Source organism: Hippoglossus stenolepis, chromosome 4 (genome assembly GCF_022539355.2).
Source record: "Hippoglossus stenolepis isolate QCI-W04-F060 chromosome 4, HSTE1.2, whole genome shotgun sequence".
NCBI lineage: Eukaryota > Metazoa > Chordata > Actinopteri > Pleuronectiformes > Pleuronectidae > Hippoglossus > Hippoglossus stenolepis.
The window spans coordinates 1,211,587-1,236,640 of NC_061486.1; the positions used below are offsets into that span (position 1 = coordinate 1,211,587).

Consider the following 25,054-nt stretch of genomic DNA (forward strand, 5'->3'; position numbering starts at 1 on the left):
GGGGGAGAGAGCAGAGAAGGATGGAGGGAGGAGGAGGTGAAGAGTAAGAGACAGGAGGAGAGAGGAGAGAAGGATGGAGGGAGGAGGAGGTGAAGAGTGTGAGGCAGGAGGAGAGAGGAGAGAAGGATGGAGGGAGGAGGAGGTGAAGAGTGTGAGGCAGGAGGAGGCAGGAGGAGGAGAAGAGTAAGAGACAGGAGGAGAGAGGAGAGAAGGATGGAGGGAGAAGGAGGTGAAGAGTGTGAGGCAGGGGGAGTGAAGGATGGAGGGAGGAGGAGGTGAAGAGTAAGAGGCAGGAGGAGAGAGGAGAGAAGGATGGAGGGGAGGAGGAGGCAGGAGGAGGAGAAGAGTAAGAGACAGGAGGAGAGAGGAGAGAAGGATGGAGGGAGAAGGAGGTGAAGAGTGTGAGGCAGGGGGAGAGAAGGATGGAGGGAGGAGGAGGTGAAGAGTAAGAGGCAGGAGGAGAGAGGAGAGAAGGATGGAGGGAGGAGGAGGCAGGAGGGAGGAGAAGAGTAAGAGACAGGAGGAGAGAGGAGAGAAGGATGGAGGGAGAAGGAGGTGAAGAGTGTGAGGCAGGAGGAGAGAAAGATGGAGGGAGGAGGAGGTGAAGAGTGTGAGGCAGGAGGAGAGAGGAGAGAAGGATGGAGGGAGGAGGAAGTGAAGAGTGTGAGGCAGGAGGAGAGAAGGATGGAGGGAGGAGGAAGGTGAAGAGTAAGAGACAGGAGGAGAGAGGAGAGAAGGATGGAGGGAGGAGGAGGTGAAGAGAAGAGGCAGGAGGAGAGAAGGAGGGAGGAGGAGGTGAAGAGTAAGAGGCAGGAGGAGAGAGGAGAGAAGGATGGAGGGAGGAGGAGGTGAAGAGTGTGAGACAGGAGGAGAGAGGAGAGAAGGATGGAGGGAGGAGGAGGTGAAGACTCTGACACTAACCTCTATCCTCCATAAGATTCATTTCATTCTCTACAGGTGAATATTTTTTATCTCGATGAAATGACATTAGTGAAAATGAGAATCAGCTTCAGTACCGAGTGTGAACAGAGTTTGACTCTGGTTCAACTTCAGTGAACTCGGACGAGAACGAACAAACTGAACAAATAACACAAATCAGTTATTGTGTCAAATACACTTTCATCTGTTTACACGTGTGTTATAAACCATTTATTACACGTTAGTAGCTGCTGTTTATTAGTGTTAACAATGAGGTGAAAGTCCAGATTTAACAGGTTTAAAATGAATTAATCACAGTGGGACATTTTTTAAATGATCAGTAAAACTGTAATTCAATGTGAGTTCATGAAGGTGGAGCCGGATTTAATAAATTAATGTCAAGTGATAAATGTAAAGTGATAATAGGTTTTCATCATAATGTGTGAACTCCCAACATTCTCCTCATGAAACCACTTTTAAATTCACTAGATCCAGAGTTTTATTTGGATCTGAATCAAATTTAACACAAATATGTGAAATGAATCTCACAATGTACGAGAAGTGAAAGTAAAGTCCTGGTGTGTGGTTCTTCTTCAGGTCGTCTCCTCCACTAAAGTTCATGGTGGTCGTTTCAGTTGTTTCTGCGTAAACAAACAAACACTGACCTCTCCGGAGGTAAGTTACTTCACTAAGTAAAGTACCTGAGTAATTGTACTTAGTTACATTCCTCCACTGGTACATGCCAGCTTTACATTTTAAGAGAATAAACCTGATTTGAATCGTGATTCAGACGTCGGCTACAGAAGATACGACTTCTCAGCTCCGACGTAGAAGTGACGAACGATTTGAATTTCAGCTGCTGCGTCAGATGTTCAGATTCTCTGAGTTGGTTCAGCAGGTAGATCAGCGTCTCTGGATGTGAGACAGGAAACTGAAAGAAGAGGAGATGAGAGGATAACAGGAACGACAAAGATGGAAAGATACAAACAAGATGAGTGGAGGAGAGTTTAAAGAGAGGACACGACAAGAGAGGAATGATGAGGAGCGAAGGATGGTTGGTGGATTTAAAGGAAAGAGAGGAGAGGAACAGATGTAAAGGACAAAGAGGGAGGAAGAGACATGAGGAGAAAGAAAAGTAAAAGGAGGAGAAGAGAGGAAGGTGGACGAGAGAGGTGGATGGAGGTGAATAGGGAAACTAAAGAGGAAGAGAGGAGGAAGAAGGAAGATGAAGAGAGAGGATGGAGTGAATAGAAACTAAAGAGGAAGAGAGGAGGAGGAAGGAAGATGAAGAGAGGAAGGTGGACGAGAGAGAGGAGGATGGAGGTGAATAGGAAACTAAAGAGGAAGAGAGGAGGAAGAAGGAAGATGAAGAGAGGATGGAGGTGAATAGGAAACTAAAGGGGAAGAGAGAGGAGGAAGAAGGAAGATGAAGAGAGGAAGGTGGACGAGTGAGAGGAGGATGGAGGTGAATAGGGAAACTAAAGAGGAAGAGAGAGGAGGAAGAAGGAAGATGAAGAGAGGAGGATGGAGGTGAATAGGGAAACTAAAGAGGAAGAGAGGAGGAAGAAGGAAGATGAAGAGAGGAAGGTGGACGAGTGAGAGGAGGATGGAGGTGAATAGGGAAACTAAAGAGGAAGAGAGGAGGAAGAAGGAAGATGAAGAGAGGAAGGTGGACAAGTGAGAGGAGGATGGAGGTGAATAGGAAACTAAAGAGGAAGAGAGGAGGAAGAAGAGGGAGGAAGAAGGAAGATGAAGAGAGGAAGGTGGACTAGTGAGAGGTGGATGGAGGTGAAGAGGGAAACTAAAGGGGAAGAGAGAGGAGGAGGAAGGAAGATGAAGAGAGGAAGGTGGACGAGTGAGAGGAGGATGGAGGTGAAGAGGGAAACTAAAGGGGAAGAGAGGAGGAAGAAGGACATGAAGAGAGGAAGGTGGACTAATGAGAGGAGGATGGAGGTGAAGAGGGAAACTAAAGGGGAAGAGAGAGGAGGAGGAGGAAGGAAGAATTAGAGCTGAGGGAGAGAAAAGAAAGGACAGAATATGGGAAGGAAGAGACAAAAGGAAACGAAGGTGATGTGAGATGTGTGAAACGAGGGAAAGAGGAGGGAGGTTGTCAAAGGAAGAATGAAATGAGACAAAGATGGAGGAGAGGAGGAGGAGAAGGTGAGACAGCTGTCAGTCAGACGAGAGGTGATGGGGGAGGGAGGAGGAGGAGGAGGAGTGTCGGCCACGTGCTCGCCAGCTAAACCGCGAAAAATCTCAGGAGCAGACGGCGGCAAACATGGCGTCTGTCAGAGGAAGAAGAGGAAATTCTTCTGTTGCACAGTAACAATCTGCCAGCCAGTCGCCACGGCAACGTCAAATAACGCCATCTTTACTTTACTGGCACTGATGGATGATGTCATCTACAGGCGACAGTACTTATCTTTTAAAAACCGACAATTATTTAAATTTAATAACTGTTTGTGGAGAAGTCACCTCCAGTTCAAATATAAAATATGAATAAATATTATGAAATACTGATGTTTTATCTCAATGCTATAATTTATCAGTGCATCATCGCCATGAGGATGTTCTCTGAGATGGATTTTATATCTATATCTATATCTATAGATATAGATGTGTGTGTGTGTGTGTGTGTGCGTGTGTGTGTGTGTGTGTGTGTAGCTAAGTCTGAAAAAGATTAAAACGAGTTTCATTATGTTTTTTAATTTTGTTTATTACTCCTGAGGCTGAGGCCTTTGTTGATTGGTGATGACGTCATCAGTTGATTGAATTTTGTCGCTCTGACTTTGTGATTTTTAAATCATCATAAACACTGGAGCTGGTGTTTGAGTGATTTGAAGACGTCACTATTATGAACCTTTCACAGATGCGTCGATATGAAAACATATTAAACGATGCAGAGAACATGTGAATTTATGTTTATAATGAACGTAATAAAAATGATGTTTATTTTCCTAATTCAAGTTAAGTTAAGATACAGCGAATCTGTAAAATATCAAACCTCAGTTTCATTTATTTTGAGTTTGACATCTTACGAATTACTCACATTATTTTAAATGTATTTATCAGAAAACTGAATTTTTTACTCCAAAAAAACATGTCAGTCAGGAGCTGGTCACTCTGGGAGAAATGATTACTTCAAAATAATAATAATCAATATATTACTGCAGACTGAAAATAACAGTTTGTTGCCGCCTGACGGTGGATCCGTCTTTATCCTGGTTGAAGAATCATCGGCTGAGTCTTTCCATGTTTTCACCCTCGTGCACACACACGTCTCCCATCGACACGATGCACAGCTCAGACGTGCACAGCTCAGACGTGCACAGTTCAGACGTGCACAGTTCAGACGTGCACAGCAGATTATTTGACCAGAAAACCAAATATGAAAAAAGAGGAAAAACCTCTGCTGGAAAGACTTAGAAGAAGATAACATCAAATCTGTATTAAGCTACACAGACAGATAACGTGGCCATGGATAAAATATTTAGCTGGCTTTCCAAATCAGCCTTTTCCCCATCGCTCTGTGTGTGTGTGTGTGTGTGTGTGTGTGTGTGTGTGCGCGCCCCCCCACCCCCCCACCAAATCCTAACTGGCATGCCTGTTCGCTGTGGAAAACAGGGTCAGGCTGCAGAAAAAAAGAGAAAGAGCGAGCGAGCACATGATGGGCAGATAAAGGCTCGTCTGTGTCTGAGGGAGAAGAGAGCGAGGAGGATGAGAGGAGGAGGAGGAGGAGGAGGAGGAGGGCAGCGCGATGAAGGGGCCTCTCTGTTGAAGGAGGGATCTGCGGCTCTATAGAAAACTCCCATGGCCGACAGAAACAAGGCATTTAGTCTGTGAGTCGGCCTCTGTCACACCATAATAGGCTCTCATAATGATGCCACTATGGACAGAGAGGAGAGACAGAATGTCCCTTTAAACCAGGGGCTGCTTGCGAGCTGCTGGTTGAGTTTCTCCACTGAAGAGAATTCAAATATGTGTAAAAGCTGAACGTCACTCAGCTCACACCTCCACCATCACTCCCTGAAATTCAATCAACACACTCTTTGATAGCAGTCCTCTAAACCTGCCTGATTTATGTCTCCGAGATCTATGAATCATTCTCTGAGATATTAAGTAAAATGTTGAAAAACGTCCTAATGTTAAAGAATGTGAAAAAAACCTTCCTGGATCTGCACCAATCTTTAAGTTGCGTCCTTCCTCCAGGTGTTATGGAAATGCTTCCTGTCATTGTCGTGTAATCTTGCTCACAAACAAACTACAGTTTCATTCTGTAGAGTTCAGAAAATCCCGACAGATTTGGATTTGGATCTGCAGCAGCATGAGAGAAAACGTGGTTTGGATGAAGGGTTCAGATCTCATGGTCCCACCAGGTGTGAGTGAAGGGTTCAGATCTCATGGTCCCACCAGGTGTGAATGAAGGGTTCAGATCTCATGGTCCCACCAGGTGTGGATGAAGGGTTCAGATCTCATGGTCCCACCAGGTGTGGATGAAGGGTTCAGATCTCATGGTCCCACCAGGTGTGAATGAAGGGTTCAGATCTCATGGTCCCACCAGGTGTGGATGAAGGGTTCAGATCTCATGGTCCCACCAGGTGTGGATGAAGGGTTCAGATCTCATGGTCCCACCAGGTGTGGATGAAGGGTTCAGATCTCATGGTCCCACCAGGTGTGAATGAGATCCTGTGACCGCAGGTGAGAGTCTCTGGGTTCTGTCAGGTTGCTCAGGTGTGAACCCTGAAGCTGCTGAAGGTTCAGGTGTTAACTGTTCAGAGATCAGGTGGATTTTCAGAGACAGAAAACGAGGATTTGGTTCATTTCAGTTTAAAACTCTACGCGTGTTTACAGTTTGTTTTCTCAGATCTGAAGATTCGACCAGAGAATTAAGGAACGTGAACAGTTTGGATGTTTGAAAGATGAGTCGTCAAAATTCATATTATGATTGTTAAAAAGGAAAGAACTGCTGCTGTTTGTTATTGATTCAGAAACGTGACTCATCACGTTTGACTTTTTATGATCAACATATTTCAAAGTTAAACATCGATGATGAAAATCAATAATTTAATTAAACTTTACCAGCGGTGCAAAGCTCCCGTCGCTCTGCAGGTACGAGGGGACGGAGTTTGGACGTGGAGGGACAGCGATGGGTCAAACTCAGTGTCTTTCAGTGTGGAGACAAACTGGACGTTTCTGTAACTGAGACGTCTTCAAGCTCTCAGAGATCAGTGGCTTGTTTCCTCCAGGACAGAAACTCTGTCAGGCTGTCGGAGAGAAACTCTTTTTACTTTCACACTTTGTTTGTTCTTCAGCATCTCGGTGAAGGAAGTCTCAGGGCTCTGATTCTGTCTGGACGAGACGAAATCATCTCAACCTCTGACACTTGTTGCATCTGACTGGAAAAGTAACAATCAACCTTCCATTAATGCAACATTCTGGAGTTCATTCTCCTTCTCTACAGAGGAGAGGAGGAAACAAACAGCCACAGAAACATCTTCCACCTTCAAACCAAACAATCATCCATTTAAAACTTCACTAACGTCTCTTAATTCGTTTAAAACCAGAACCTCAGCCGCTCAGGTTCTGCTGCTTGTTCAGGACACGTTTCCACGTTCGGTCCAACAGCTCCTCTCTCATTTCTCTGGAAGCAAAGGACAGTTTGTTATAGTTTGATCAAATTGATCTTTTCAGTCATTGATTCTTGATCGTTTCAGTAGATAACAGCTTCTTTGCTGCGGCTCAGTTGCTGCAGGTCACTTTTACAGTTTCTCACAGATAAACCAGCATCTCCTTTACTTCCATGTTCTGCCTCTGAGCTTTAATTTCACTGACAAACCTGCTGACGACTGTATCTATCAGAAGAAAGTGTGGATCCATGTGCTGTTTTGATATTTTCTCATTTTCAATGCGTTTAAGGCAACGACCACATCCACACTTTTTAGTTTTAATCCTTGTCACTGTTGCTATGGCTACATCTGGCAGAGTTCTCCAGACTCATCTAAACGCTGCTGGTCTCGTTTTAGTTTGAAAACTCTGGGGTTTGTGTTTTAGTCTGGACGAACAGAGACTAAAGGAATCGCTGCTCTCACTTTTCACCATCACTCTTCCTCCAGGAGACAATCTACTTCCTGTTTACACCGTGAGCAGTGTGTGTGAATGGTCGTGTGTCTTCAGGTGTGTTAGTGTGGACGGACTGTTTCTGATTCACAGCTCGCTCGTCTGGACAGTGGATCTGGAGGTTGTATAATGACTTTGCCGCCTGAAGGTTCATTAGAAACAGATGAAGACGATTCATCAGTGTTGGCGTCGGGAGCTTCAGGTGTTTGTTGGTGGAGATAAATGTCGACTCAGACACATCAGCAGGGACGGAGCTGACGAGTTCACAGTCTGATGAGTTCTTCCAGCTCTGAAGGTGTGTGTGTGTGTGTGTGTGTGTGTGTGTGAGTCCTTCCTTCACATGTCGACCTGTGGGAGAGCTTTGCGTGCAGCCTCTCCTCATCCCTCTGATGGATTTAACAGGCTTAAATCAAGTGTCATGTAATTTGAAACTTTATTGCTCCCTGCAGGGAAATCCTCTTTCCACTTGACCCCTCTGCTCCCAGAGGTCAAAGGTCACAGGTGAAGGTCTGCAGGTTGGCTGCCGAGCAGGATTCCAACCTGCGGCTTGAGGGTTTGGCTCAGGGACACGTCAGCAGGGAGGGTTTCTGTACCGTTACATAATCCGCGCGTTAAAGACACATAATCTGTGGTTTAAATTAAACAAAGGGGCCGTTAATATCCAAACTTATTTTTAAACCAATCAATCTTCATTCAGTCCGAGCAGGAAAGTGTCCGTGTCTCCGTGAGAAGCTGGAAGTGAGTTTAGTTTGATCAGGTTTGGTTTCGAGCTGAAAGTTTCTCTGACAAAGGATCTCCACCGTCGTAGGATTCATCATCAGGGAACCACGAATATTTGTTTTTGTATTTTTTAGGTCAACCCAGCGACTGGATATTAAGATATTAACTGCATACGTGAAATTTGGAGGTTTTAAATAGTTTATGTCAAAATGTGAGATTTGAGATCCACAGAGAAACTGTCACACATGTTCACTGGAGACGCTTCAGGGAAAGAGATCTGGGATCTTCATGTTTACTCTTTAATCCAAGAGAGTTTCAGGTCAAGTTCATGATTCATCAGTTTTTTCTTCTAGTTGTTATTTGTTCATATAGTTGTGTAAACTTATAAAATCTGGGACGATCTGGATTTTATTTTATTCTCAGACGTGGTTGTCACGGTGGTCTCGTGTTGTAACAGAGGAATCCCTCGTGTGACCCAGCACACGTCTCACTCACCGTTTGTCTTATTGTTGAAGGAACTGATTTGAGATGAAACGGATCCTAACAGCGATGCACATGAAGGCCTTTCAGGAGCAGAGCCGGCTCCACCACCCGCTCCTGATGCAAAACCACCACAGCTCAGATCTCTAAGGAATTCTATTTAGAAAAAGTGGGTCTGTGTAGTAATGAGGGCACAACGGAAAATTTAAAACACGGAGCACAAAGTGCTGCAAAGACGAAAAACAGGACAATTCAAACAACTTATAACTCCATGAAAAGAAGATTCTGATTCACTGGGTTTTCTGAACATGTTTCAGGTCACTTCCCTGATGAATAATTCATCATTAAGTTTATGAAATGTTCATTTAAATCTCCACAACTCGACTGTAAATAAAGATGGACGACATGACGGCTCCAAAAGTGAAGGCAAAGGGTCTTGATCGCCCCCTGGTGACCTTCTGGGTCAGTTGACGAGCTCCCGAGCCACTAGAAGAATCTGGATGTGTGTTATATATCAGGTGGTTATAACCGAGTGAGAGACAGAGGGTGGATCTCGGACAGCGACAGAGATAGAGCGTCGTCCTGTGGGGTGAATCCAGTTTAAATTGGCTGCTCTCCGAGCTCTGGATTAGACCTGGGCTTAATACCTTTACACTAAAAGGCCTGTCCGTTCCCTCCGAGGGCAATCTGCTGCAGGAACACACCCGCCTCTAATCCACAGCAACAACAACAACAACAACAGTTTATCTGGCTGAAGCTCAGCGAGGCAGATCACACCGCGGCTCATCCTCATCAAGTCGGCGTTTACACGTTTCTAAATGGGCCCTGAAAAGAGGGAGGAACGATGGGAAACGTAGAAATGATTCAACCCCAGCTGTTCTGTTTACAGCAGCCATCTTTGTTTGGGACAAAGACGAAGCAGCTTTAAAGTTCTGTCTTGTGTTTTTCACCGTCTCCTTATTAAAGGAAGAGTCTGGAGAAGAGATCCAATCAAAAACCTTTCTGGTTTCTAGACAAATATAAAAATGAAAATCTGTAACTGAACCTGAATAACTTCTGGGCGATGGTAACAAGTCTTTTTTAATGATTTTCTGATTGATGAGTGTGCGAACTATGATTCATTTTACAAATCTTCAGTTATGTATTTTTCAAAATGTCTCAACACAGAGAAAGTAAAACAAACTCAGACTCATCTACAAACTGAGATTTGAAGAATAAGGATCCGATATGACGATAATAAAGTCATAATCTAATTAGAATAAAGTCATTCATTAAAATCTATACTGTGGCTGAAGTAAAACTCTGGAGAATCGAAGCCATCAGGTCTGATCTGACTGTTTCTGCTCGATATCTCCGTCAGTAAAGTGAGTCTGTTTCCCTCCTGATGATAAAATCAGCTACAGCATCACGAGAATCTCTGTGAACTCACAAACCCTCGTTTATCATTTCTAATGAATCTGAACGTCCGAGATTCAACACGAGCTTCAGGTGGAAAACATTCCCCCGGTCGCTGTGAACAGTTTGAGGTAGAAAGCAGCTGCAGAGGAGGTGAGATGTTGAGACGGAGAATCGTCGGTGCAGAACACGTTGGGAGAGATTTCATGACACAGACAGCTGCTGCGTGTGAGCTTCAATTCTCCCAATGAAGCTGCAGCAGGTGGAGAATCTGCAGCAGGTGGAGAAGCTGCAGCAGGTGGAGAAGCTGCAGCAGGTGGAGAATCTGCAGCAGGTGGAGAAGCTGCAGCAGGTGGAGAAGCTGCAGCAGGTGGAGAAGCTGCAGCAGGTGGAGAAGCGGCAGGTGGAGAATCTGCAGCAGGTGGAGAAGCTGCAGCAGGTGGAGAAGCTGCAGCAGGTGGAGAAGCTGCAGCAGGTGGAGAAGCTGCAGCAGGTGGAGAAGCTGCAGCAGGTGGAGAAGCTCCACCGACGACCACCACGTCAGGAGCTGCTTCCTGTGGATGATCAGCCTCTGTCCGGCTGCACCACTTCTCCAAAACCCTCTCTGAGATATTCTGTTTGGCCTCGAGCTGACAAACTATTTATTAGATTTTTATCACAATCTTTTGTTTTGCAGCTGTAAAAGAAAAGGAGAGTTTTCAGCATCAATAAACTCAATTTATCCCAAACAGAGAAAATGTTTTTGATTCAGCAGCAGCAGCTCCTCGGTGATAGATGTGATATCTTCTGCTGCTCTGAGGTCACATCTCTGTCTTCAGCCGTTAAATTGAAACGACCAAATGTGAGTTGACCTCCGCAGCAGAGTCAGGACGCTCGTTCTCATTTTACTCCATAAAGATGGAGGAATCAGATGGACGAGGATTAAACCAAAGACAAAACGGATGATATGAAAGTAATCTGCGACGGCATTAAAATATCATCAAGCTGCAAAGCATGTTGTTGTATATTCACGTAGAGATCGTTTCCAGAAGTCTCAGCTTCTGTCCGTCCAGAATGAAAGTTAAATACTTTGTGTTTTGTGAGCTCGGACTTTGTGGATCCCCGTGCAGATCAGGTGCAGACGTCACAGACAGGTTTTCTCTCTGAGAGTCTGAAGCTTCGTGTTTGTTCCATAGTTTCATTTGGAACGAAGTGGCTGCATCCAACAAGTTCCTGAAACTCTGGAACAGCGACTGAACCCAGAAACACTTCGCCACACTTCAATAATCCAGATTTTCATCAAGTTTAGACACGTTGAGTGTTTTTGGTCACATCAGTTTTCTGTCCAGCAGCAGAACCGAGTCTCTCAGTGAGTGATTCAGGGATTTCGTCACGTTTAGTGAATCCTGCTGATTCAAGCGCTGCAGGTTCAGTTTCTCATTTCTCTCCTCAGATGGCGTCTGTGGTGAAAACTCTCTGGTCACAGGATCGCAGATTATTGGCCGATCCACTTTTAGACCATGCAAACGAATGAGACTCACTCTTGTCTTGGAACGGACACGGTTTCCACTCCACTTACCCACCGTGCGCGAGGTCACAGGTTCAATTCCCACAGCTTTGTGAGTGTGAAGTGTGAGCGTAGTTTTCCTGCAGGCCTGATTCCACTGAACATGGCTGATGTTTTTTTTATCACAAAATGCTGCAGGCGCTCGGTGTTCACGGCTCAATATTTCAAAAAGTGTAACTCCATATTTCACCTGAAATGTCACCGGCAGTGGTATTTCCACACGTTTAAACTTTTTCTGGGTCATTATCACTGATGCATGTAAAGTTTAATCTCAGGCTCCAGGAGAATCAAATCATCCAGTGCCCTTTAAATATAGATTTTAAAGATTTTTAAAATCTTTCTGCCAAATTGTTCTGATTAGAGTAAATTTAATTAAAGCAACATGAAACAAAGGAAGCTCTCATAGAGACGTGAGTGACACCAGGTCGTTATCACATCATGTATCTATTTAAAAACCTCTGGAGACACATTGAGGTGAGACCCTCATTTCCAATGGTGCTGAGCTACAACAATACAAAAATACAGTGAATACAACAAGTTAAAATTCAAATAGCAATAAAATAATACGAGTTATACCAATTAATAATTAATTAATACGACTGCAAATCTCTTTTGCATGAAACCTGTCCAGGTCTGATCAGTCTGTCTGCAGACCTGCGGCGAGGAACCTGCGCTGCGTGGTCCTGCTGCAGCTGAAGGTGTGAAGAGGACGGCGATTATCACAGTGTGAAGTGGGAACCAGTGATTGGCCACTCGGCCTCCTCCCCATTGACCGGCCCATTAGAACTCCATTAACAGGCTTCCTGTGGGATTAGGTTGTCACCACACAGAGAGAAAACACTGCAGCTGGAGAGACGGACTCTCACCTGTTTAACTCTGAGGTGATAGACTCCCATCTTAAACCGACGCCTGCACGTTATTATACAAATCTTGTTAACTTGTGCTCAAACTAAACTATTGTTATATAAACTAAGTGGTGTCCACTGTGTTGTAGAAGGAACTAAATTGAGTTTTTTATATCCAGGAAGGTTGGTGGGCTCGTAAAGACATTTTCATTGTGTGTCCCTCGTGATGACTTTACCTTACAGCCGCACTAATGCGTTGTCACTTTTAAACCAAGAACATTATCCAAGCATCCGAGTCGTGTGATAAAGTCACTGCTGCTAGTTGAGGCCGATCCGAGGCCACTGATAAGACTGAAAGCAAAAGGGCGTCTGCGTCATCGCCTCCTTTTCTGTCCGTCAGATCCTTTATTGATCCCAAAGGGGAAACTTGAACCCTGACGCAGGCGACATCCACACTACAGGGTTCATTTTGTGAAAACCGTGTTCCTGGGTTGTTAGTTGCAGCTGTTAGCAAAGACAACAGGGTCAGTGACACTTTAACTGATTCTCCATGTTGTGTTCTACACTGAAGGAGGTCATGTGACCGGAGCCTGACGAATCAGAGAAGGCTACGACGTGACCTGGAGGTTGTGAGTCAACGACATCGATTCGAAACATCTCAGTTTCTAAAGAGACTAAAACGCAGACCGGGAGTTTTCAAACTAACAGTTCTAGCAGCGTTTCCAAACTTCTCTGTTTTAGTGTCTTTTAAAGTCTGTGAAGCGACAGCCGTAACCGTAGCAACGACTAACACATATCAGCCTTCACCTTCAACCTGAACTTCTCCAGAGAAATGAGGACTGGTGGATTATTCACCACGAGCGAATCCTGTTGGAAGTTAAATGAAGTAGAGTGGCGGTCGGTTTGCAGATACATTTCTTCATTAATTGATTAAAAGTTCAGTTTTGTTGTTGTGAATTAGCAGATAATTATAATTGAATATAATTGACAGAGTTGAATATTCCAGCTGGTGGTTGTGGCTGTGGTTCATTATCAGCTGTCGAGAAAGTAGACTATTGTTTCACAGTCTGTTCGTGTGAGGAAGAATTTCTGTGCTGCTGCGGGGGGGAACGTGGGTCAACCGCCAAACGCTGGCGTTCAAACATTTGGAATTGATCAGTTTAAACAGCACAGAAAGGAGCAGCTGTTCAAATAGGCACCAGGAGAGGATTCGACAGCGTGTTGAGTGGAAACTGGTTGAATCCTGCACATTGTGTGAAAACCCACGAGGCTCAGTGTGTAAACCTCTTCTTCAACATCAGCTCCACTGCAGCAACGCTTCCTTCTGCACCAGGAAGGAACAGAAAGGAACGGATGCATCTTTCCACATTCCTCTCAGAGATGTGTGGACTCCAATCAGCTGTTCACAGGGTTCAAGTCCAGAATTCCTTCGACTTCCTCAACCTGCACACGTGTGATTCAGGGAAACCCCCAAAAGATCCTCAACAGTTTCAAACTGAGCTGCGATAAAACATCACGAGGATCAAGATGAGAAGGAGAATTCGTTAGGATTTAGGATTCAGCTGCAACATGACACTTCACCACTAGATGTCACTACATTCTACACACTGAACCATTGCAACTCATCGCTGTTGCTACGGTTACGCCTGGTGTTCTGTGACTAAGCAACCCCCTCCAGAGGAGACGATCTACTTCCTGATACAGCACATGACCAGTGTACGTGAACGGTTTATTGTGAAGAGGACAAACAGAACTCCTTCCCACTGTCTGATGCACTGTACTGTATATTATAAATTCAAACAGGTCATTATACTATGAATCCCATCCTTACATTTGCATGACTTTTCAAATTTCAAATAAAATTTCACGACCCTATTCGTTATTGGGGTTAAATGTTGCTGCTGCAATGAATTGTGGGACAGAAACACCTGGTTTCCTTTGGCAGAGGACGGTCCAGTGTTTGCTCTGAGATGAGAAAGGAGGCATCGAGGCTCATTTAGAGAATCGAACCGACACTGTCGACACGACTGGTGCATTCACACCCAACACGACTAGCGAGCCTTTGCCCATTGGATGCAAATACGCGTCCCGGGTGTTTAACCTCATCACCACGTCGAAACTGTTATTCAGTGTTTGCTCTTTGTTTGAAAGGGACAGAAAGACAGGATGAGAGAGAAAGACAAGAGACTGGAGACACAGCTGGAGGGACACATATGGAAAGATAGACAGATGAAAAAATGCAAAAGTGAAGGCAACAGGAAAGAGAAGGATGATAAGAGACAAAGAGCCGGAGGAAATGATCAACAGAGACGGAAGGAAAGACAGAGAGCGAGAGATCGAACAACTTAATGAAAGATAATGAGGACGGGAAAGAAAAGAAAGAATGAGGCGAGGAGACAGGTGGTCGCAGAGTAAACGAGATGAATAAAGAAACCGAGAAAAACAGACGAGAGGAAAAGCGACGACGACAGAAAAGAGGAAGAGAACGAAAGAGAAACAGATGAAACAGGGGAGACAGACGAGAGGAAAAACCAGACAGTGACACAGACAGACGGACGGACAGAGCTGAGGAAAGACGTAACAGAGAGACGATTCGCAATCAGCTCATGTCTGCACCACTCCTCCTCCTCCTCCTCCTCCTCCTCCTCCTCCTCCTCTTCCTCCCATCCTGCACCCCCCGCTCCCCCTCTTCTTCTTCCTCCCACCCCTCCCACCATTTTGTCGTCCTCCTCTGTCTGATGCTGTTCCAACACCTCGGGGCTTCAGCCTCACATCCACCATCCTCTGCCGCTGCCGCTCCATCGCCCGCCAAAACAAAGAAAAGCTCCAAAATAAAGAGAAAGTGAAACAAAGACGACGGCGTTGGAGCTCAGCTGCTGTGAGGCGGCACGACATCACATGATCTTATCTGGTTACAGCTGTTTTATTCCTCATTACCACTGGATGTGTACGATACCTTAAACCCGCAGTGACTCCCCCTTCTGGCAGTGAGAGTAATTACACACAAGTGTTAGTGTCGCTGTCGATCGCTTTCTTTTCTCTGACAAATCCTCTGAACGCAGACTTTCTCTTTTATCAGCAGCTTTGTGTTTTCTTAGGTTTTCTGCCTCGCTCCCGCTGACTGTAGCCCACGTCTCTGTCGCTATGGTAACCCCCCCCTCAGCTCAGGCAAAGCGATCACTGCTGGTTGACGTAAAAGGCATCGCTCCACGTGGACGTGTGCACAAGTGACATCAGATTTCAAACTCCGGTACAAAGAGAGCCTCGGCCTCAATCAACACTGTGTGAAGTCGATTGAACGTAGTCTCTCCAGCTTCGAGACTACGTTACCCATCAGCCCCAGCGCTTATTGTGTACAACTGTAGGCTCATGAATTTAAAGTCAGAGCTGGAACAGATCTAGTTTGTGATGCATCTTATCGAGTTCAACAGTGTTTCCAGAAGTAAAAATTCATTTGTTTTCAGAATAGAGACTTTGAAAAGGGGTTAGGGTTAGGGTTAGGCTAACCCTCCTCCTCTAGGCTAACCCTAACCCTAACCCTAACCCAGCCATAATGTTTCAACCCTCCAAGGTAGAATCACCACAAGCTACTAGATCGTTAAACAGGGTTTTAATCTCCTGTAGAAGCTACAAGTCCGTAAGATATCAACTGTGTTTTAAGAAAAAACATTTTTATTGTCGATGGAGAAGAACCACATTACCCACAGTATTAATATGAACCAGAGGAGAAACGATTTCCCTCCTTCAGTGGTTGAATTATTGATGAACAGAACGTTAGAACCAGAGATCCGTGATCTCTGTTCAAATTCCGCCGCTAATGCGACTCTGAGCAAACAATGAAAGCTGTTGTTGCTGCAAACATTGACTTGTGAGTTGAACCAAAGATTCTGGACACTGGAAGATAAATGAAACAATTACTGCAGAACAAGAAACACACGTGCACGGTTTCCTGCGCCGTGGCCACAAATGTTCTGTGTTTCCTGCTGATTAACACTCTGACTCCGTGTGATGGTGAAAGTCTGCAGCTGATTCTCCGTGTTACGTGGAGTTTTCTATCTTTAGGCTACGAGACGAAGGCAGAATAAATGAGCTGTGTGCGTCAGAGCTAACAGGCTACCAGGGGTTTGAGGCTCCGAGTAGTAAACAGTAGTTAGTGCCGAGGCGGGAGGGGCGTGCACGTGGCCAGGAGGCAGCAGCACTTAGTGAACCTGTCGGGTCGGGTCCACCTGCAGGAGATTTTGCCTCATTGAAGGTGCATTTAAACCTGGTGAGGTCAACCAGTTCACCATACTGGAGTGAGATCATCTGCAGCATGTGATGTTATGTGCTTACACCTCGTCCTCTCTCTCTCTGTCGGACTGTGACGCCCTCCCTCGCTCGCCCTCCCATCCCCACCTGAGTGCCTCCTTCATGTCTGACTCACTCTCTCACCTCCTCCCCAGAGAGCGAGTTTTCACCAAACGTCTGGACGCTGTGTGTGTGAGTGTGTGTGTGTGTGTGTGTGTGTGTGTGTGTGTGTGTGTGTGTGTGTGTGTGTGACTCACAGATTCATTGATCTGCTGATTCATTCAGTGAATTCTCCAGAGGTGCCACATCCGCAGCAGTGTGTGTGTGTGTGTGTGTGTGTTTCTGTGAATGAGGACAGAGTGCACGTGCAGACTCACAACCAGAGACCTCGGCCAAAACACCCGTCTGTTCAGAGGAGATAAGAGGAGCGGTCATATCTGCGTGAATATGATTTTTCACATGGAGATGGGATCATTGTTTACAGAGTAACAGTAACAGCCGTCTCACATTATCCAGGAAAACATTCCTGGAGGAAAATGTGATGAAGCTCGATCCTCTGTGGACGTGGAGTCCGTCAGTGTGGGGGGGGAATCGGTCCAGGACAAACAAACAAACAAACACACAAACAAACACAAACAAACAAACAAACACACAAACACACAAACAACAGACGCAAGTGAAAACATAAACTGTTTACTGACAGTAGATCTGATTCCACCGAGCTCACACACACACAGACACACACACACGCACGCACGCACGCACACACGCACGCACACACACACACACACACACACACAGTCCTGCTGTCACAAGTACCAAATGTGAATTAATCCGAAATAGTCCACAACAAAAGCTTTATCTGCTCCTGTTTGTTTTATAAAAACAGGAAACTACTGACCACATAGATTAGAGTAGAATAGAATAATAGCAGCTGTATCCGTTACTATTTGAAGAGAAACTTTGAGTGTCGGTCGAGACAAGTCTTTGTATGTGACGAAATGATTATCAGCAGTGTGGACGTGGACTCATCGTGGTTTCACGTCCTCTCTGGCTCCAGAGGATCTGTTCTGACAGGAAGCTGCTCAACTCCTGCACCAAAACTCTGGCAGATTGGAACTCGTTTTTACAATTATTGTGTCTATGGTGTTGCTTCAGTCTATTAACCATCTGCTCCTCTTCCTCTCTCTTCCTCACCCCTGTCACCTCTTCCCCTCTCCGTCTCTGCAGGAGTTTGGAGGACTAGTAGGATGCTGAGTATCTTTCCTCCTCGCCACTGCTCTCCACCCAGCTCTCCATGACCTGAGAGCGCCACCACAGCGGGAGGAACGAAACACCAGAAAGAGAGAGAGAGAGAAAGAGGAAGAGGAGGGTAGAAGGTCAAGGAAGGAAAGAAGGAAGGAAGACACTTTTTTAGTTGTTATTGTTTGTTTTCGCTTTCTGAAATGGCGGCGACGGAGGCCAGCGCTGCACCAGTGGTCCAGGAGGACGGGAAAACCCCCGAGAGCAAACCCACAGAGGCGGAGCAACCAGTTAAAAATGCCAATGTAAACTCAGAGACTGTCAACAATGAAGTTGTTGATAAAGATGGCGCTGCCGTCAACAGCGAGGTGGTCGATAACAAAGAGACTGTGAATAATGACACAGCGGCGGCTGCAGGGACCGAGGAGGGAGGAGCAGCAGCGGAGGAGGAGGCGGCACCTCCTCAGAGCTCGGAAAACGCCTCGACTGCCGAGCCCAAGACCTCGTTCCTGGACTCGTTCCTCAACAAGAGCGGCCTGGGGAAGGTGATGGCAGGGAGGAAGAAGAAAGAGCAGAGCACAGCTGCCGGAGGAGGAGGAGAGGAGAACGCAACTGACGGAGGCGAGAAAGAGGGAGAGAAAGGAGAGGAGGCTGCAGCAGCTGAGGGAGGAGCAGAGGGAGGTGCAGAAGGAGAGGCGGCGATAGAGAAAGCTCCAGAAAATGGAGAGAAGGAGGAGGAGAAGAAAACAGAGAAGGCCAAACCAGCAGAGGCTAAATCCACAGTTCGAGATATGATCAGGAAACCGGTGGCGAGGATCTTCTCCCATCGCAGCACCGAGAAGAAGGATGGGGCAGAACCCCAGAAACCAGTCAAGGTCCGATCCAAGTCCCTGGACCGGCTGGAAGATCCTGAAGCACTTAACGCCACTGCAGACTCCACCATAGAGGAGGGAGGAGCAGCAGGAGGAGCAGAGGGAGAAGCAGAGGGAGGTGCGGAGGGAGGCGCAGAGGAAGAACAAAAGGCCTCATCCGCCTCGGCTGCCACCAAGCACATGAAGCGCTGGCACTCCTTCAAGAAGCTCATGGCTCAGAAGACGCACAAAAAGAGCAGCGGAGGAGAAGATGGTAAGGAGGAAGGAGCGGAGGGAGGAGAAGGAGGCGGCGGAGACTCCTCCACGCTGGACTCCAAAGAGTCGGGGCAGAAGAGGTGGAAGCTGAAACGCTCCTGGACCTTCCAGGGCATGAAGAGGGACCCATCCATGGTCGGCATCAGCGGCAAGACCAAGAGCTCCGACAAAGACTCAGCTGACAACATGAAGCCAGAGGAAGCGGCGGAAGCAGGAGAGGAGGGAGGAGAAGAGGCGAAGGCGGAGGAAGGAGCAGATGAGGTCAAGATGGAGGAGGGCGAGGAGAAGACGGAGGGAGGCGAGGAGGAGAAGGCAGCAGCAGCAGCCGGAGGTGGAACTGTGACGCAACACGCCAACGAGATCTGGACCTCTTTCAAGAAGCGCGTCATCCCCAAGTCCAAACGAGCCAACACGGAGTGCGCCCCCAGCGGGGAGGAGGACGCCACTGCAGCTGCCCCCTCTGGTGAGACGACACAAACACACACGTCAAACAACTGACCCACAAATCTGAACGTTCAGCAGGTTTGTCCGAGTTACGTCTCAAACCTTTGACTTTTCTGAGGTTAATTTGACGTTTGACCACAAATTAAATTCTCAGCTCAGTTAAATGTTTTGCTTGTTTCCCTGAATCTGTGTCTTCATGTTCCTCAGATGTTTCATTTAAATAACGGTTTGAGGCCCAGAGAGATCAAAGTGACTCAATATCTCAAAAAGGAAAAGAAGACAATAAATGTTGCTTTTCTTTCGTTCCCCATTAATCATCTGCGATACTCTGACTTATCTTGTCACCTTTAGAAGACGTCCGACCCAGAGGTCGGGAGCCGCTGCTCTGCAGTCACTTTGTTATCCATCAGACAGTTTATCCTGCAGACACTTTTAATCTCATGCCGAAGAGGCAGTTTTGAATCTCCCGACATCCACACGTGCAGCATCGGTATCATAGTTCAACGTGTTGGACAGCGATTTGAAATCCAGACGCCGACAGTTTGTTCACACTCGTCGTGTTCCCTCCCCGTCCAGGGAGCGCAGACACGAGTGAGTGGCCTGATAACTCTGGAGGAGCTGATGTAATCCAACATCGTCCCAAATGAAATATTCAACGTCTGAAGTGAAATTCAAATCACTTCAGTAGCTTCAGTCAACAGCAAAGAGGCAACTTCCTGCTCCTGGCTGCTAACAGGAGATTTTAGATTCTGCCCCAGAAGTGGAACAAAATATAGAGTTAAATTAAAACCTGATTTCATAGTGTTTTGATGAGGGACGTCTTTCACCTAATGAGGCGGATCCTCTTCTCAGACCTCATCTAGAGCGAGAGCATCGGACTCGACATTCATCAGGACTTTTTTCTGTCAGCTTGTGGCCAACATTGATTAAAGCAGCATTAAGTACAGTTCTCTTAATTGCTTTGCTTGTGAAAAATCGTTAATGAATGAATTTATTTCAAATCAGCTGTTCTGCAGGGGGAAGTGCAGCTTCCTTTAAGACGCAGTAACCATGAACTAACTTCTTCCCTCCAGGTGAGGAAGGAGCAGCGGAGGAGGGCAAAGACGGAAAATCAGCCAAGGCCAAGCGCTCACACTTCGGCCGCGCTGTTTCCCTGAAGAACTTCATCCTGCGAAAGGGAAAGTCCACCAGCGTGGACCTGGGCGAGGGCGCCAAGGAGGAGGAGGAGGCTGCAGAGGAAGGAGAAGCAGCGGAGGAAGGAGGCGCCAATGATGAAGCCGCCACCGCTGCTGAGGAGACCAACAACAAAGATGCAGCAGTGTCCGAGAAAACGCCGGCGGAGGAAAGCGTAGGTGAAGCGGAGAAGACGCCGGCTGAGGCCCCGGTGACAAACGGAGAGAACGGCTGCTCCAACGGCACGGCGGAGGAGAACGCCACACACAATCACCAGGAGGAGGAGAAGACGACGGGGAGCAGCCCTGTGAAGAAGAGCAAGGAGGCGGGGGGAGTAAAAGAGGAGGCCAACGCCAAGATCATCAACGCCACGGCGGCTGTGAACAGCGGTGAGTTAGAGCACGCCGAGCGGGACTCTGATGAGCCAATAAACAGCAGCAGCAGCAAAGAAGGAGAAAACAACAACAGACAACAACCAGCACTGACAAACGATAGCAGTAAACAACCTGAGCTAGCATTAGCCTGTAGCGGGGAGGAGGGGGGTGGGGCAGAGTCGCCACAAAATGGAGGTTGTCATGACGATGCAGAGTCATGTGAGCAGGGAGAGGGGGAGGAGGAGGAGGAGGAGGAGGAGGAGGAGGAGGAGGAGGAGGAGATGAGGAAGAGGGATCTGCGAGAAGTGGCGGTGGCCATCGTTCAGAACGCGGTGTCAGCGGCAACTGACCAATTAGAGCGGGAGCTGTGTGTCGACAACGGTTTAAACGGGTGTGACGAGGGCGACGTTAGAGACTGAGAACACACACACACACACACACACACACACACACACACACACACACACACACACACACAGAAAAACGATGCAGTTATTTCTACAACACTGTAAAGAAAATGTAGCGTAGAAGTTAAACCAGATAAATAAGTGTTTGTTCACCTGTAAATAACCTGAGAGAGAGAGAGAGAGAGACAGAGAGAGAGACAGAGAGAGAGAGAGAGAGAGAGAGAGACAGAGAGAGACAGAGAGGAGACGAGAGAGAGAGAGAGAGAGAGAGAGAGAGAGAGAGAGAGACAGAGAGAGAGAGCAGAGAGAGAGAGAGAGAGAGAGAGAGAGAGAGAGAGAGAGACGAGAGACAGAGAGAGACAGAGAGAGAGAGAGACAGAGAGAGAGAGAGAGAGAGAGAGAGAGAGAGAGAGACAGAGAGAGAGACAGAGAGAGAGAGAGAGAGAGAGAGAGACAGAGAGAGAGAGAGAGAGAGAGAGAGACAGAGAGAGAGAGAGACAGAGAGAGGCAGAGAGAGACAGAGAGGAGAAGAGAGAGAGGGAGAGAAGGAGAGAGAGAGGACAGAGAGAGGAGAGAGAGAGAGAGAGAGACGTGAAAACGAGCGTCTGATGGTTTCATCGTCTTGTCGAGTTCATGAGCAGCCAAACAACAAAACCATTGAACACGAACACGGAAGTGGGCGGCGAGCTCAGGTTCTCAGGGCAGCTACGGTTAGAAACTGACTGTTCATGAACTCGTGTCACCTGCAGACCCCGAACATTTAAACGTACTCTGGCCGAGAAGTAAAACACAAGTGATTTAACGTAAAACACTAAATCCACTCATTGACAATGAAAAGAGAAACTTACTGATGCTGCTTGAAATGTGGTGCTGGTCTATTTGAGGCGTTACGGTAAAGTTCTTCTGTTTTGGTTTGTTTAAGAATCTAAATCTTCTTCTTTCATCGTCAACATCCATCAAACGTCCTTCAAACACCAGCTGAGCAACAACTCCGTGGATTTGATTTAGTTTCAGACAAACAGACATGAAATTCTACATCGATAGAAGTTTAAAGGACAAATGTTTTATTCTGTGTTTCTTTTCTCTCCTGTGATATAAAACCTCAAAGTCTCATAATCTCCTGAAGCTCCTGAGCAGCTGCTCCAGAACATACATGTTCCACGTTTACATCATGCAGCGTTGGCGTGTGGAAAATCAGGCTAAAATCGTGTAGTGCGAATTAGCATTTAAAGCTACACACGCTGGAAACAGTTGACCAATCACAACAGAGTAGACCAGCTGGCCAATCAGAGCAGATTACACTAAAACCAAGTGTTTGAGACAGAGGCTGAAAGGAGGAGCTGCAGCGATGGACAGTCTGAGGAACGTGATGAGCGTTGAGCGTAGAGAAGGTTCCACTGAGTGTAAACTCTCCCAGTAACCGTTTCCCTTCTGGCTCACCACGCTCGGTCAGCGGGCGACAGGAGGCGAAGTGGCTGAGAACCAGGAGCTGCTCTGTTCTCAGCTCCATTATGGATCAGGCCCGGCCTCCTCTCCGTTCAGGTGCCGCGGCGCTCGGCGTCCGGCGGCCGCCTCACTTTGATCTCGCGGCTCCCGCTGCTGCCGTGTGATTCACGGGAAGCTCCCTTTGAAGCTCAGACTCTTTTTGCTCAAATTGAACTGTGTTTAACACCAAGTGAGGCCCGAAGCCGAGAAGACGCTCCAGACGCCGCCGAGACTGAAGAGCATCAAATATCCTTCACTAAATGAGGCGCTCCGGATCGCAGGAGCTGGACTGAGCGTTACGGACAGAAACCGTCGCTAGGGAAACATTTCGAACATTTAAATTCACTAGATCCTTTTTATTTGGATCTGCACCAATTTACAGAGACTCATAAATATCAGTCATGTAAACTTATCTGATTTTTCATTAAAGATCATTGAATTATTTCCTGGGAAACCAATGAAAATATAGAAAAATTTGCCAAATTGGTGTAAAACTCCTGGTTTAAAGCCAAACGATCTGATATTCTCAGATGTAACCGTGGAGTGAAATTACTGCTGAAGGCATCTTTGCACATTGAGTCTCAACATTGGAGAAATAATTCGCTGATATTAATGCGACGCTTCAAGTCGTCTTCCGTCTCTTGTCGTCTTCCATTTCGATGCAGAAACTGCAGTGAAACCAAAATAATAATTATCTCTCGAACCTGAAGAATTCTGTGGAGATCAAAGCTGCTTTATTCCCTGTTTGTGAATCAGTGAATCAGTTTGTTTGAGAGGAGGAGACGTCTGAGGGAAGAAGACTACAACTCCCATCATGCCTCACTGCTGCACCACGTCAACTCTATTTAGTTATAGTTCGATAGAGACGCCCCCTAGAGGCAGAATTACATACTGTGTCTTTCACTCATGGCTAAGTCAAAGTTTGCGATTAGGTTTTAATGAGCAGTCAATAGACGTTAAACCTGTGACGCTGGACTTTAACCAAAGAGCTCGACTGGTCATGTGGTAACGGACGCACCAGCCAATCGAATCGTGTTCAAACACTCATGTTCAGGCGCTCGTCAATCAAATGGCGTTAATGTGAAAGAGAAGGCGGAGTCAGCCGGCGTGAGTTCGTCTGGATTTTATTTCCAATGCTCTGTGTTGTGTTGACAGTTAGCATCGCACGTTAGTATGAAAGTCGGTCTTGTGTCCCGTTGTGTGATTGTGCGACTTTTAAGAAATCTTTACTGCTTTATTCTTAATTTTAAAAACTAAGAGCGGTGTTTTTAAAAGGTTTCTCACAAACCCTCGACCTCCTGGTTGTGTCGTGGATCCCGCGGCCGCTGCCCAGCGCCGGCGGCCGTCTGTGACTGGCTGCCGCTCAGATCGTTAGAGTTCTGTTTGCTGTGGAAGAGAAAAGCAAAATAAAAAAGTGTGACGGACGGAGCCCCTTCGACAAACCAGATTAACTAGTCCTCTCTCTCTCTGGCTCCGTGTCTCCGGGCGGAAGCTAAACACAGACGGATTCCGTGCAGACGAACAGCTGACGTTTTATTTATTTTAGGGGAAAATCTCCTCTGAGCACAAAGAGACCGGATCAAAAGGGGAAATGGTGACAGACAGTTTCCTGTTGGTCACGTGAGCGTGATCCTCCACAACGTGACGGCACTGTTCTCATAGTGTTCATCACCGAGCTGTTGTTGTGTTGTTGTTGTTGTTTTCTTTGTGTAAGTAACTAACATCAGAGACAGTGACATCTGTATTAAACCACTAAACACACACATGTATGATTGTTTTATTATTATTATTATTATTATCATTATTTTAATACTTTGTTCAATCTCTTCTGTTATCATTTACCAGACAAAAAGGCGGGAAACGTGTGAGGCCACACAAAGAGGATTAAAACGGCCCGGGATTCGCTGAGCAAGGAGCTCTGAGCCCCGCCCCCTCCCACCCTCACAGACACCCCCCCTCCTCCTCCATCCCTCCTCCCTCCTCCCGAATAACGGAGTGATCACGTGTTACCATGGTGAGCGAGAGAGAGACTGAGACGCGATTCACGTAGACGAGAAGTGAGAAATAAATAATTACTCAGAAAGCAATAATTCAAACCCCCGCCCCCTTCGCCCACATTCCTTCACCCCCGCCACCCCGCCTCCGTCCGACACATGCACACGTACAGACACACCACATCCAGTGTTTTTATTTTTTGTTCTTTCTTTTGCTTGTCTGTAAGATTTTATATTGTCTACGAGAGAAAAGAAAAACGCAGAAATGTAAAAAAAAATCGAGACATTCCAACCCCTCCCCCGACCCTCCCCTCCTCCTCCCTTGTCGAACTTCACCTCCGCTCTCCGTCTCTACCGACTCCTGATTGGTGGATTGAAAGAACAAAAAAAAAAAGACAAAAAAAGACTGTTAGTTTTATATTGACGGCCATTTTGGTTTGTAGTCTTCCTCGCCCTCGCCCTCCTTCCTCCCCCGTCCATCCCAGTAGATATTTGACAGT

The 25,054-nt window shown here is 46.6% G+C and overlaps 1 protein-coding gene across 2 annotated transcripts in view; it reads left to right on the forward strand.

Moving 5' to 3' along the window:
* Positions 1-24,685, forward strand: part of si:ch211-137a8.4 (uncharacterized transmembrane protein DDB_G0289901) — a 27,693-nt gene extending 3,008 nt beyond the window's left edge. For both annotated transcript variants that reach the window (XM_035155167.2, XM_035155169.2), the window contains exons 2-4: positions 17,539-19,140; positions 20,195-20,683; positions 24,406-24,685. In XM_035155167.2, the coding sequence (XP_035011058.2) occupies positions 17,754-19,140; positions 20,195-20,683; positions 24,406-24,428 (1,899 nt within the window). In that variant the 5' untranslated portion in view covers positions 17,539-17,753 and the 3' untranslated portion in view covers positions 24,429-24,685. The remainder of the gene's footprint in view (positions 1-17,538; positions 19,141-20,194; positions 20,684-24,405) is intronic.
* The last annotated feature ends 369 nt before the right edge of the window (positions 24,686-25,054 follow it).